Source organism: Monodelphis domestica, chromosome 2 (assembly GCF_027887165.1).
Source record: "Monodelphis domestica isolate mMonDom1 chromosome 2, mMonDom1.pri, whole genome shotgun sequence".
In the NCBI taxonomy this organism is placed as follows: Eukaryota; Metazoa; Chordata; class Mammalia; order Didelphimorphia; family Didelphidae; genus Monodelphis; species Monodelphis domestica.
In genome coordinates, this window is record NC_077228.1 from 13,763,039 (window position 1) to 13,776,007 (window position 12,969).

The window sequence follows — 12,969 nt, forward strand, 5'->3', positions numbered from 1 at the left end:
GTGTGTGGGGGGGGGGGGTCTTGATTGTGAAAGGATCTGATCAGAGGCAGACTTTCAAAACTAAAAAGTTGAGAGAGAAGGGAGAGGAAGAGTTTCATTGGGTACCTCCAACATTTGTTATTATAAACAAATTTGATGAGTATGACGAAATTGGAGAGCTAGAGAGACAAGAGAATTTACCTTTCTTTCTTTTTCCGTTGTAAGAACTTGGACAATTCAAAGATGATCAGCCCAATCCTTTGGTTTGGAGTAAGGAGGACACTTTTTATTAGGAAAGAAAATATAAAAGTCTTAGGGCGTGAGGGACAGGAGGAGAAAAAACAAAGAAATAACTTTCTTCCTACACCAAGGTCTGCTATCTGAGCCCAGGCAATCTGTTCAAAGATGGGGCCTTGGCCAGGGTTTTTATTTTATTTTATTTTATTTTTTCTTTATTTCTCTGTCATCTCTCCATTGCCTTTCTTCCCTTCTTCATCTTTACTCCACCCAATTCATCCTTCCTTCCTTCCTTCCTTCCTTCCTTCCTTCCTCCTTCCTTCCTTCCTTCTTCCTTCCTTCCTTCCTTCCTTCCTTCCTTCCTTCCTTCCTCCTCCCTTTCTTCCTCCCTCCCTTTCTTCCTCCCTCCCTCCCTCCCTTCCTCCCTTCCTCCCTTCCTCCCTTCCTTCCTTCCTTCCTTCCTTCCTTCCTTCCTTCCTTCCTTCCTTCCTTCCTTCCTTCCTTCCTTCCTTCCTTTCTTTCTTTTCTTCCTTCCTTCCTTTCTTTCTTTCTTTCTTTCTTTCTTTCTTTCTTTCTTTCTTTCTTTCTTTCTTTCTTTCTTTCTTTCTTTCTTTCTTTTCTTTCTTTCTTCTTTCTTTCTTTCTTTCTTTCTTTTCTTTCTTTCTTTCTTTCTTTCTTTCTTTCTTTCTTTCTTTCTTTCTTTCTTCTTCTTTCTTTCTTTCTTCTTCTCCTAGTAAAACCAGAGGGGTATGTGTGTGAAGATTTGGGAACATGGATTTTACATTTATCTTATGAGTTGTATAGAAAGCAAAGAGAATATCACATTTCCTTAAGGAATTAAAAAGAACTAATCTTAGATGAACAATGATGGGGGAGGGAAGAATTGTTTTAGTATTTGCTTTATATTGACACGTGAGGGACTTCCTAGCTCATTTCTTGCTTTTTTTTTTTTTTGCAAAAAAATGCTTATCAAAAGCAAATCTGCTGGGAAACCAGAAACAACAAAAGGCGATTCTTCTTCCAGACAAACGACTTGGAGTATTTTTTTTTCAAAGATTACAAGTGACATTTGTAATTCTTTCCTCCCCCCATTCTAGCCTCCCCTCCCCCCCCCCCATTTTATCAGGAGGGAACGAAGAATCCTTGGGCAATATCTTTAAACACCCAGAGTAAAGAAACACCAAATGGGGGAGGGGGAGGAAGGAAAGTTGACTCCAAGTATAAATGTGCCAACTGTTTGAGGAGCGGTTGAGATATGGTCATTTTACCAATGTTTCAGATCTGGTTACCTTTAATACACCCCAGAGGCCAGCATGCAATGTCTTACACTAATAGGCATCTGTCAACAAGGGTGTCAGATTCTCCCACATGCGTTGGACAGTACGTAGAAGCAAAGGGGAAAAACAGCAAATCAGTCTTTTCTAGCCTGGTTAAGCCACCCTCAGAAGAAATCTGCCCAGATCTCTTGGAATAGCTGTGTAGGGTGCAGGGAAGCAGGTGGGCGAGAGTCTTCTCCAGCCACACGCTGGGGGCGGGGGATGGGAATGGAGTAGGAGAGGGAGTAGAGTTTCTCCATATTTCAAATGCCCTCTCCCTCACCCGGAATTCCTGCGTTTTGCTCCATAATTGAGAGCAGTGGAGTAGGGTGGCTTTAGCCAGATCCTGGCTGGTCCTCTCAGGACGGATCTCTTCCTTTTAATTAAGCGGATTTTTACTAATTGAGTTGGCTTTGTTCTGAATTTCAGGAAGCATCTGGATAGTGTGCTAGAGCGCGCTTTGCCCAGGACTTTCGAGGTGTCCCCCAAGCACCAGAGGCTTGTGGGTCGGAGAAATGATTCCATTCCCTCTTGTGTACACAGAGTAATTATCTGTGCCATTTGTCCGGGTATGTTTGGAGGAATACTGTAGAGAGCGCAGGGCACATTTGTATCGACAGGCTTCTGCATACTGCCCAGGCTGGAGAGAGAAGAGTTGCCTTCCAGTTCCCAGAGGCAGACCTAGTAGCAAAATGCACACCAGGCTTTTCGGGTTTTCCCAATTACACGAAAGCTCTCCCTCTAAACTATGTAAAATAAATGACCTCAAATATAACCACTAATTGCCTCAGAGTCAATGTTTTCTCATCACTCAACTTTATTGCCTCCCAATCTCTAAGCACTACTCCCTTGGGAACACTGCTCCCTCCCAAGGGAGAGGACTGGAAAAAGGACACTCACACGTCGTCTGAACCTACGTGGGCTCAAGCGGAGATGGCGAGGGAGTAGGAAGGGCCCCCCAGGAAGAAAACAGACGAGGGAAGTAGAGGAAGCTAAGGGTCTCACCCTGGATATCCTAAAGACAAACCGGGAAAAGGACTATCTACCTATCGCCCCCTGCAGGTCCTTATCCGTCATTACCATTGCAGCCTTCTCCGAGCCCCCAAGTGGGACCCATCTGCTCCTCCGTTTGCTTTGCCTCCCAATTCGTTCTTATTTCACTTAATGGCCCCTACTAGCCTCCATCTCCGTCTATTCTAATTAAATGGAGAAGAACCGCGGATCTGGGTCTCTTTCCTATTCAGTGCAGGAGCGACAGCAGGTCCGGGAATAGGAAATGACTAAAAATAATAAATAAAATAAAAACAGGGGGGGGGAAAGAGGAAATATAAAGTGAAAAAAGTCTGGAGTCTGGGAGTGGGAGCCGGAGAAACGAAAATCCTTCCCTTAACGCTCTCCGCTTTCTCCCTTTAGTCAAAGCAAAAACGGATCTCGTCTCATTAAAAAACGTCGTTTCGCCACTTGGTTTCAGAGCTTCTCCTTGTTTGTGCCTGCGTTCAGGAGAATCAGATTTGATTTTCATGCCTCCCCCTGTGCTCACATTGAATAATAGAGTGTTACTCTCCACCCCGCCATAAAATTAGGCAAAGATACATGACCCCTAAAGAGGGACTCTCCACTGAGGCTGCGAGCACCCACTCTCCCTGCTGCGCCCCCCCCCAACTTGAAACGACCGCGGTGACTCGGCTCGGTCTGTTTTCGGGGGACCCCGAACCCTCATCGAAAGAAAGGCAGACCCGGCTTTGAGGTCTCGATTTCTAGGACGAGAGCTAGTTGGAAAGAAAGTTGCGAGTGGATTTCGCCGCCTCCACACCCCGCGGTCTAATAAATAGCTCGACCAAAGCCGTGGCAAGTCCGAGCCGCTGGTAGCGGGCGGCGGGCTCTGAACCAGGCCAGCAGCGGCCCCAGAAGCAGCGGCGGCGGTGGCGGCGGCGGCGGCGGCGGCGGCGGCGGCTGCAGGGCTCTAAGGTATGGCTGCTATGTACGGAAATATGAGTGAGTAATTTTATAAGTAACAAAGGATCAGGGGTGGAATGAGGCCCCTGTTATCCAATGTCATTTAGAAGCCTAGGATCAGCAGCTTCTTGAGCCTAAAAGTGAATTCAAGAAGGTCTTCCTTTCCCTTTTCCCAGGGGTATCAGCTAAATATAGAAATAACCTCTGTGTGTTTGCACAAATCTTGTACCATTTGCTGTTGTGTAAAAACCGATTAGCTAGACACAACTGTGAAACAACTTGTTACTTTTATAGCTGCACCACGCAAACAAATTTAGATCCGTTTAGTTTTCCTTGTAAAAGGAGATTAGGAGGGTCTCCATTTAGGGACCCGCCTGGAGACCTCAGGAGACATAATCTCTCCTCGCTCGGTTAAGGTGACTGCGGCGGTCTCTTTTCGCGGCTGCTGATTATCGGGTCCTTATTTATCAAGGTCAAACTCGCTCTTCGCCCGGCAGCTTGTTTTATTTTCGTATAGCTCGCTCCGGAGGTCTAAATGTTTACTTAGGGCTCAATAATATTTATTTGTTTCCCAGGAAAAGAAACGCTGGGTGTCTGAAAGGGCGTTTCTTTTAAGGCAGCAGCAGACCTACGCTCTAGTCTCTCTTGACAGCCCAGAAACCAGCGTCGGAGGCGACAGTGTAGAAGTAACTCAGGAAAGCTAGTATACGACGAGGGTGGCTGCGGTGGCCTTAACGCGATGAATTTACTGCCCTTTGCAAACAGGACAAGACCCTGGAATAGGGGCATCTCTTCTGTTACGTTTAGAATTTTACCGTTTTCAAAGGAATGTCCACCCCCTTCCCGAGCTTCCTCGTCCATTCTATCAACAACTGAGCTAGTTATGAAATAACTAGACTGAAAAAACGCCACTGTTTGGAACGGGGTGGAGAGCTCGGAGGATATAAATACGGCCCGAGCCGCACCTGCCTTCTTCATTCCACCTTCATACTAGGAGTTGTTGTTGTTGTTTTGAAGGCCCAAAGCAATGAAACGAACATTCTGGGAAATTCTCGAGCTGATTTTTGACAGCATCCCCCAGTCCCGGCTTACAAGCCTTTACCATCGCAGCCCCTTACCCGACGTACAAAGAACAAAAGATATTTAAGAACAGGTCTCATTGAATCTGTCTTTAAAAGGTTATTCAAGCTCTGTAATGAGACATGCTTTTAACAACCTTAACGCAGGGCGAGGCAATTATAGGGAGCCTTCAGAAATCCGGTTATTATGTGGCTTCGTAGATGACCTTATTTAGAGTTGATGGGAAATCTGATGAACTGAAGAATCATTTCAGCTCCACTGCAAAATTAATTACAACTCTTTTTAAATGCAGTAAAGTAATTTGAGAGTAATTTATTTACCAGCTCTGCTTATCACTCCAACACAGATGGGACAAGATAAGGAATTCAAAATAATTTTTAAAAATATCAGCCATATTCTAAAATGACGAAGACATTTGCATTCCCTTGAAAGGGTAATTTGGAATGATGAAAAGCTAAAGTTCTCATTTGGAAAGGCAAAGCTGATCTTTAAAAAAAGGGGGGGGAGTTATTGTTTGAATTAAGGTGGATTTTAAAAATAAAACGGAATTAATCTGCCGACCCCTTAGCCGTTTAGGTTTTTACGGGCTGAAATGCACAAATCTAGGCATCTCCATCCTGCCTTTATGGCAAAAAAAGGTCCCCCCAAATGTCGATGTCTCTATTTATACTTGCCCAGATTTAAATTTCTCTTGCAAGGCAAATTATAAATAACAAAGTTTGAAAAGGTTGTTACTTGAAACAACCCGAATTTATGAGAAAGCTAAAATATAAATGCTATTTTAAAATCCTGTCATGTAGGTCAGGTAACTAAATAAAACACTAGGGTCAGCATTTTAAAAATTTATTTACAAAGTTGTGTACGACACGATGGAATAACATTTAGAATAACATATATATTCATTCATATATAAACAGACTTCTATAATAGAATGACACTTTTTTCGCCTTTTTGAAAATTTTTTTTTTATATTTAAAATTTCCCAACGATTTTATACACTTTTTTTTTTCTCAGATAAAACTGCGGAGAGTGAACCTTCCAAAAAACGAAAGTTCAGAGCTCTAAATCTACCGGATTTGTTTTTCTTAAAAAAATAAAAACCCCAAAAGGAAAGTCAATAATTTTTATACAAATATGTACAAATGATTCCTCCCCGCGGTATTGGGTGCTGTCGCCTTCGGGACTTTTGGTTATTCGGAGTTGGTTTGTTTTTACCTGTACAGAAAGCACTCCTGTCATCTTCGTGTTTGCTCAGATCAAGTGGGTTTGTGGGTGCCAGGAGTGGGGAGGGGAGGAGCGAGGTCAGGCTCCCTTGGCTGCCCCTCTGACAGCCCCGCGTTGATCGGAAATGGGGGGGGGGCTCGGGATGCGCTGGTCCGGAGGAGGCTGGGGGGGGGGGGCTCTGCTCCGGGTGCGGGGCGAGTGGGCAGGATTGGGGAGGAGGATTCCGCTGGGTGAGTGAGTGGGACGGGGGGGGGGGGGTGGGGAGTCAGGGCGTGGCAGGGCCCTGGGACGGGCCAAGGGGAGGCCGAAGCTGGAGCTCAAGTTCTCCGGCCTCAGGGCCGGGGCCGGGGCTACTATTGAGCCGGCCACTTGGCCTGTCCCGCGGCGGCCGCCGAAGCCGCGGGCTGCAGGAACTGTCCGGAGAGGGGCACGCTCAAGATGGGCGCGATGGCTGCCGTGGTCCGGCTCAGCGAGAGCGGCTGGTGTGTGGCCATGAGAGCCGCAGACTGCACGGACACTGGCGGCCGCAGGAAAGTCTGCGCCGCCGCCGCCGCCGCCGCCGCAGCAGCCGCGACGCCGCCGCCCGCCCCGGCGCCCGGGCCGCCCGCCCCAGCGCCCGCTCCCCCACCGCCCGGGCCCCCGCCACCTGGGCCGCCGCCACCTGGGCCGCCTCCGGCCGGGCTTCCGCCCCCGGCAGAGCCACTAGCCGCTGCCGACACGCCGATGATGTTCTCGATGCTGAAGGAGGGCCGACTGCTAGGCTCGGCCTTGATGAGTGACGAGGTGGCGGCGGCCGCAGCGGCCGCGGCGCCCAGGCTGTTGAGCTGCAGCTGCAGACCCGGGCTGAGTGGAGAGCTGCCGAAGGCGGCCGTCTTGCGGCCCAGCTCCCCCGAAGGCAGCAGTGGCACGGCGGGCGGCAGCATGGGCCCCACGGGCGGGATGTAGGGGTACTGCAGCGCTGCAGCCGCCGCGGCCGCCGCCGCGGCCGCCGGGTGCGGGTAGGCGCTGGCCGGGGGCAGCCCGTAGGGGCGGCCGTAGGGGCCGGCAGCGGCGGCCAGGCTGTAGGCGCCGAAGCTCTGCATCATGAGCGCCGTCTGCTCGCGCAAGTGCTCCTGCTGGTGCCGCTTGAAGCGCTTCCGCCGCCGCAGGAAGCTGCCGTTGTCGAACATGTCCTCGGACTGTGGGTCCAGCGTCCAGTAGTTGCCCTTGCCGGGGTTGCCGGGCTCCCGGGGGATCTTGACGAAGCAGTCGTTGAGCGAGAGGTTGTGGCGGATGCTGTTCTGCCAGGCGGGGAACTTCTCCCGGTAGTAGGGGAAGCGGTTGCTGATGAACTCGCAGATGCCGCTCAGGGTCAGCTTCTTCTGCGGGCTCTGCAGGATGGCCATGGTGATGAGCGCGATGTAAGAGTAGGGCGGCTTTACCAGGCTGTTCTTGGGTTTGCTTGGGGCCAGGCCGCCCGCCGTCCCGCTGCCCCCGCCGCCGCTGCAGCCGCCACCGCTCTCGTCCCCTCCTCCTCCGCCTGCGCCTCCTCCCCCTCCGCCTTTGCCGTCCGCCTCGGCCGGACTGCCGCCGCTGGGGTCTCCCCCCGCCGCCGGGGCCGCCTCCTTGGGGAGGCACAGGGGCTGCTGCTGCTGCTGCTGCTGCTGCTGCTGGAGCTGCGGCTGCTGCGGCTGTTGCTCGTCCGCCTCGTCCAGGCGCAGCTCCGGGGGCGGCCCCGCTGGGCTTTCGCAGCCACAGCCGTCGCTGTCCTTCTCCTCCAGCCCCTCGTCCCCTTCGCCCACTACATCGATGTCCACGTCCTCGGCCGTCAGCACCGTCTGGCCGGACATGTCGCTGGCGCTGCCGCCGCCGGAGAGGGTCATACCTTCTCGGAGTTTAGTGGCGGCCGCGGCGGCCGCGGCGGTGGCGGTGGTGGGGAGGGAGTGGTGGCTGGGGGGAGGAAAGGACTGGAGGGAGGAGGTGTGAGTGTAGGCTAAGTTAGGGGGCTGGCTGGGATGGGCTGGCCGGAGCCGAGGAAGGGGGGGCTCTGCTCTGTCCCAAAAGATGGGGAAATTGGGAGAGGGAGAGTAGGAGAGGTGAGGCCTGGGGGGTGGGGAAAGAGGGGGAAGGGAGGAAGGGAGGAGGGGGTTGCAGGTGGCTCCCCGGCTGCCTTCGGCTCAAACTCCACGGCTTTCGGTGCTTCTCATCTGAGCAGCTGCAGGTGATTCCGTTGTCCTTCCTGGCTCGTTCTCAGCTCTTCTTGCTTTTTGGAAGGGGCTCCCCTGTTTTCACTCGGCTTTCAGTGGCTTCCAGATTTTGCCCCTTTACTTCTCTCTCTCTCTCTCTTCCTGTCTTCCTCCCTCTCCTTCTCTCTCTCCCTCTCTCCCCCTGGATGTGGGGGGGGGGGAGGAGGAGGAGGAGGAGAGGTGCTGGCTGGCGGTGGTGGGGTGTGGGATGGATATCTCCAAGTGGCTGTAGAAGGAGAGAGTAGGGGGGGAAAGCTAAAGGGGGAGGGGGTGGCACAAGGACTCAAAAGCCCCCTTAGTTGAAAGTCCCGTTTTAAAGACTGGGCTGATAGATTACTTTCCACTTAAAGATATAGCAGGAGGCGGGGCCACGTGACTGCCCGTGACGTCAGGGGCCCCACTGCTAAGCCATGCAAAACTCAAGTTGTTTCATGGAATTGTCAACAAAGAGACAAGAGTAGCACAACTTATCATCATATCCAAGCATCATTTCAGCCCACAGCCTTCCTTCACGCTAGCTGGGGACTATATCAATGGGAAGCCCATTAGTCTGCCTTTACCTAAAGATTACACATTACAGGCAGTTCATTTCATTACATTGGAAGCAAAAGGGGTGTGGGTGTGTGCGCACGCTCGCGTGTTTTCTCCTCTCCCCTCTCCCTCTTCCCTTTCTCTGTCTTCCCCTTTCCCCCCTCCTCCCCAGTTTCTCAATCCCAACAGTTATAAAGCTGGGAGTCTCGGAGCAGTTAACGACACCTTGATCCGAGTTTTTCCCCCTTCAATTTTTCCCCCCTAGAAAAGTTAATCGCTCTGCGTTTTCAAAATGCAATAAAGCCCGAGTAAGGCAGACGTGCCCAACTCTGCTACTATTGCCAGGGCGCTCGCAGTAAGACTCCACCTCTCTTGACCTTAATGCACATTAAACGGATGCAGCAGCCCAGTCTAGCTGGGGCTGGGGGCGGGGGGAGGGGGGGAGACAACTAAAAAAGCAAACAACTTTGGCTCGGCAAACACTTCTGTCCCTGAGTGTATGTATACAAAGGTAGGTATGCATATATATGTATATATTATACTTTTTACCCTAGCCAAGCATCAGCTGGGTTACTGATGATCAGAAAATGACTATTGATTAACCTATTAGATTAGTTGCAGAGAGAAATAAAAAGACGTAAAATAACAAAGAGAAACTATAAATAAGGAAGCTTTAACCGGCTCCTCAGAGGTGTTAACGACTTAATCATTGCAAGAGTTAGCATACGAAAAAGTAGGAAATGAGGGGAGTTGAATGTGAAGACTCTATTCAGCCAGCCCAAGGTAAGACTGCTCCCTGCAAAGGATGCTTCAACTTGTCGACTCATTTTGTTCTCTTGGAGCCCAGGGCCTTGTTCAAACTAAGAATAACCCAGCTGGGAAGCCAAGGTCGGAAGCGGGTTCGTTCCGTTGTTTTCCTCCCTGGGGTTTGGTGGGGGGTCTGAGCTATGTGTATTCTTACCTGCATGCGTTGCCGTGTGTATTCTGGGCTGGGGGTGGGGGGGGGGGACAGCGAAATCAAAGCTATAAATAGAAACGATCGACAGAAGGAGGATGTCGGTTTCCATCCCGCAGATGCTGGTCGTAAATGCAAATGACATTTCCTTTGGAATGGAAGGCGTATATAAAATACAGACTATTCGCTTGGGCTGAATATAGGTGTTGAAAAAGAACTTAAGACAACTCCAGGGCCACTACGACTGCGCTTCAGTTGGCAGGACTTTTTACCTTTTGCCGCAAAGGAATATAGATCTCGGCGATTGTCAGTGGGAACCAGTAATTCGTCTCTTCCCCCTTATCTCCGAACATATAGAGAGAGCATGAGGACGGCTGTCACTAAGTGGCGACAGCCCCTGAGCTGGTTGCCTCAGCTCGAACCCCATCTCTGACGGCGGGCGCCTGGAAAGGAGATGCAAGTGGGGCTTCCGCTGCTCGCTTCCCTCTTCTAGCCCTCCCGGGCAGAGCTAGGCTCGGGCAGGGAAGGGACAATGAATGCCAAGGGCCAAGAACTGATGAGAGACTGGGAGAGAAGAAGCTGAGCAAAAGGATTGATTTATTTCAGGGTCGGGTACTGAGCTGCTGGTGTTACCTACCTCCACCCCTCAAGCCTTACCCGTCCCCCCAAACTCAGACTCCCGTCTCTTTCTGTCTTTTAGCCTATAAACTCTGCAAAGGAAGTCGACTCAAACTTGGTTCAATATAGGCTATCTATACACTCATGGATTTGCAGTAATTGCCCTTAAAGCCTGCGATGGAACCCGAGCCGCTGATTCTACCCGGGACTCAGGTTTTTTGTTTTGTTTTGTTTTTCCCCCTCGCCCGGAGCTTGGAACTGGGATCGGGGAGGGGTAGGGTAGGGTGAGATGGGGTGGAGGAGGCCAGCGATCCTCTCTCTGAGGCTGCCACTCATTTCCAGGATTTATCTCTGTCCAAAATCAAGCTCCGGGGGGCAGCTGAGCCAAGGAAATGCGCCAGGGGCTGGATTTTCGCAGCTGCAACACTGAACGCTCCCTGCTCCAAACCGTTTAAAAATGCTATTTGTAAGGTGTGGAGTCTTTGCGCAGGGGGCGAGGGGGTGGGGTGGTGGGAACAAAACAACCCTTCAGTAATCAGAGAATGGCCAGCTTTGAGGGGAGAAGAGAGTCTAGGGCGCACCCTGACGCGCACTAGCCGGAGAAAATTGCGGGACGGTAGCCTGAAGAGCTATTCGAGGATTCCCTCACTTCCCCCAATTATTCCCCCTCCCCCAAATAAATCTTCAAGATGTTTGCAAAGCGCCAAACGGAGCGCTATACGGGTCGGGCCGCAGTCCCAGCTCCTGGCTGCCTGACTCTCCAGTCTTGGGTCCAGGCCACCACCAGGCGGTATGTGCAGGTGCGGGGCGCTTGGGTGCGCGCGCTTTATCGATCGATCGCTGCCTTGTGTCTTCCTGGCTTCCCCTCCAAACGATCCTAATTTCTTTTTGGCCATCTGGACTGCCAACAAAGCTGGTAGATTTGAGGGGGCGCGGAAAGGACAGAGGCCGTTCCCTAGGAGGACTAGTTGTTCCACTTCTTTTCCATCTCCAGCATCTCTCTGTTTCTCTCTGTCTCTCTGTCTATCTCTGTCTCTATCTCTCTCTGTCTCTGTCTCCTCTGTCTCTGTCTCTCTGTCTCTCTGTCTCTCTCCATCTCTCCTTTCCACTGGGGAGAGATGATCCCTTTCGTTTCTCCAGTGTCTCTCTGAAATCTCCCGGGGAAAAGAGGGGCAGAGGGGGAGGGAGAATGATCAACTCCTCACCGGGTTTTTCATTTGTTGCGCTTTTTTCTTCGACACAATAAAAGTCAAATTAATTGATTCATACCATTAATTACGGTCCTTAGCGTGAAAAGCAACGCTTCCCCTCGATTAGAGATCTATTGTGCTAATCTCTTGTTCAATCAGTGTTACCATCTGATGCGCGGACCAGCCCCTTACAGAAACTTTTCGACTCGATTAGCTAAATTATTAGACGTGCCGGACCCACTGCGCCGCAGCCCTGACGCCCAGCTCCTGTGTCTGCCCGGCTGTTTAAAATCGATTTAGATCAAAGGGAGGTGGTTTCCAATCGGACACGCTCTGCTCGGCGGACCCTGCTTCGGCTGTAGCCTGCCCAAGTCCTCACTCTCCCCGGATCTCTGCTCCCAGGAATGGCTTCACCTGCACACCGGGGTGGAAATGAGCGTTCTCTCTCCTGGGGACTTGAGGGAGGGTTGGAAGGTGGGCACGGGAATACTTCCTTCCCAGTAGGATTCTCTATGTAGGAGATGGGCTCTGTTTAAGAAAAGTGCAGCAACTAAGCCAAGGAAAGCAAGAAGCCGGGGTATAAACGCAGTATTCGGGCGCGCTGGTAGCTTTCAGACAGTTTGAGTGTTAACTAGAATCTGGTTTAAGCCTCGTCGTAGTTTGCTGCTAAACCCCGCTTGTCTAAGTGAACATAACATTCTATTTATCTTTTATTGTTGTATATTGTAAGAAAAGAGGTGGAAGAAGAAGAGGAGAAGGAGGAGGAAGAGAAGAAAAGAAGAGGAAGAGAAGAAAAGAAGAGGAAGAGGAGGCAGAAAAATGAAAGAGGAGAGGGGGAAAAGAGCAAGAGAAGGAAAGAGAACAGGAGAGATGAGAGGCGATTAAAAAAGGAAAGGTGAAAGAAAGGGAAGGAATGGAAGGAAAGGAGGGGAGAGAAAGGAGAGAAAGAGAGAGAGAGAGAGAGAGAGAGAGAGAGAGAGAGAGAGAGAGAGAGAGAGAGAGAGAGAGAGAGAGAGAGAGATTGAGAATTTTTATCTAATAGTCAAACTTTACAGGATGGATTGGATAAAAGGGGTAGCATCCGGCCACCTATCTGCTGAGGCTTTTTTTTTTTTAAGCATCTCTCCCCTAGACAAGGGGTGGAGTGATGGGAGGGGTGGAAATCGGGAAAGATGGATTGGAAAAGAGAATGAATTTAAGGATCTTCCCCTTCCCTTGCCTCTGTGCAGTCCCAGAATTCTTTGAAATGGAAGTCAGTGGAACCCACCGGGTCCACAGAGAAGAAAGAAAGGGGGGAAGGGCAGGAGGGGGCAGTTTAGGGGATCTGGGAGCCTCAAGTACTGATGTTTCAGTAACCCAACAACAAAGTAAACTAGTCAAGATCGATAGAAATGGAATTAAGACGTCACCTAGGGAGAGGAGGGTTTTTTTGTTTTGGGTTTTTGTTGTTTGTTTTTGATAATGGTGGGAAGAGAACTAGATGTAATAACATGATGGAGAAGGAAAATTTAATTGGTTACAGCTCAATTTGGTTCTACAACAGCAAACGCAGATTTCTGGTTGAGAATAGAGGTCCAGCAAAGGCGGGAAGTCCTCCTGCCCAGCCAGCTGAAAGACTAGGGGAAGAAGGAAGTAGAGTACCAAGGTATTCTCTTTCC

General features: G+C 50.6%; 1 protein-coding gene across 1 annotated transcript; it reads right to left on the reverse strand.

Annotated features, from left to right (window-relative positions):
- Positions 1–6,074: 6,074 nt before the first annotated feature.
- Positions 6,075–8,325, reverse strand: FOXD3 (forkhead box D3). The gene has a single exon (XM_056814100.1). It carries the CDS (start codon positions 7,652–7,654, stop codon positions 6,146–6,148), a length of 1,509 nt encoding a protein of 502 aa, XP_056670078.1. The 5' UTR covers positions 7,655–8,325; the 3' UTR covers positions 6,075–6,145.
- Between the last annotated feature and the right edge of the window lie 4,644 nt (positions 8,326–12,969).

What these genes read in the sequence shown, in the direction of transcription:
- FOXD3 (XM_056814100.1), bottom strand. Translation starts at nt 7,654, where the DNA reads ATGACCCTCTCCGGCGGCGGCAGCGCCAGCGACATGTCCGGCCAGACG.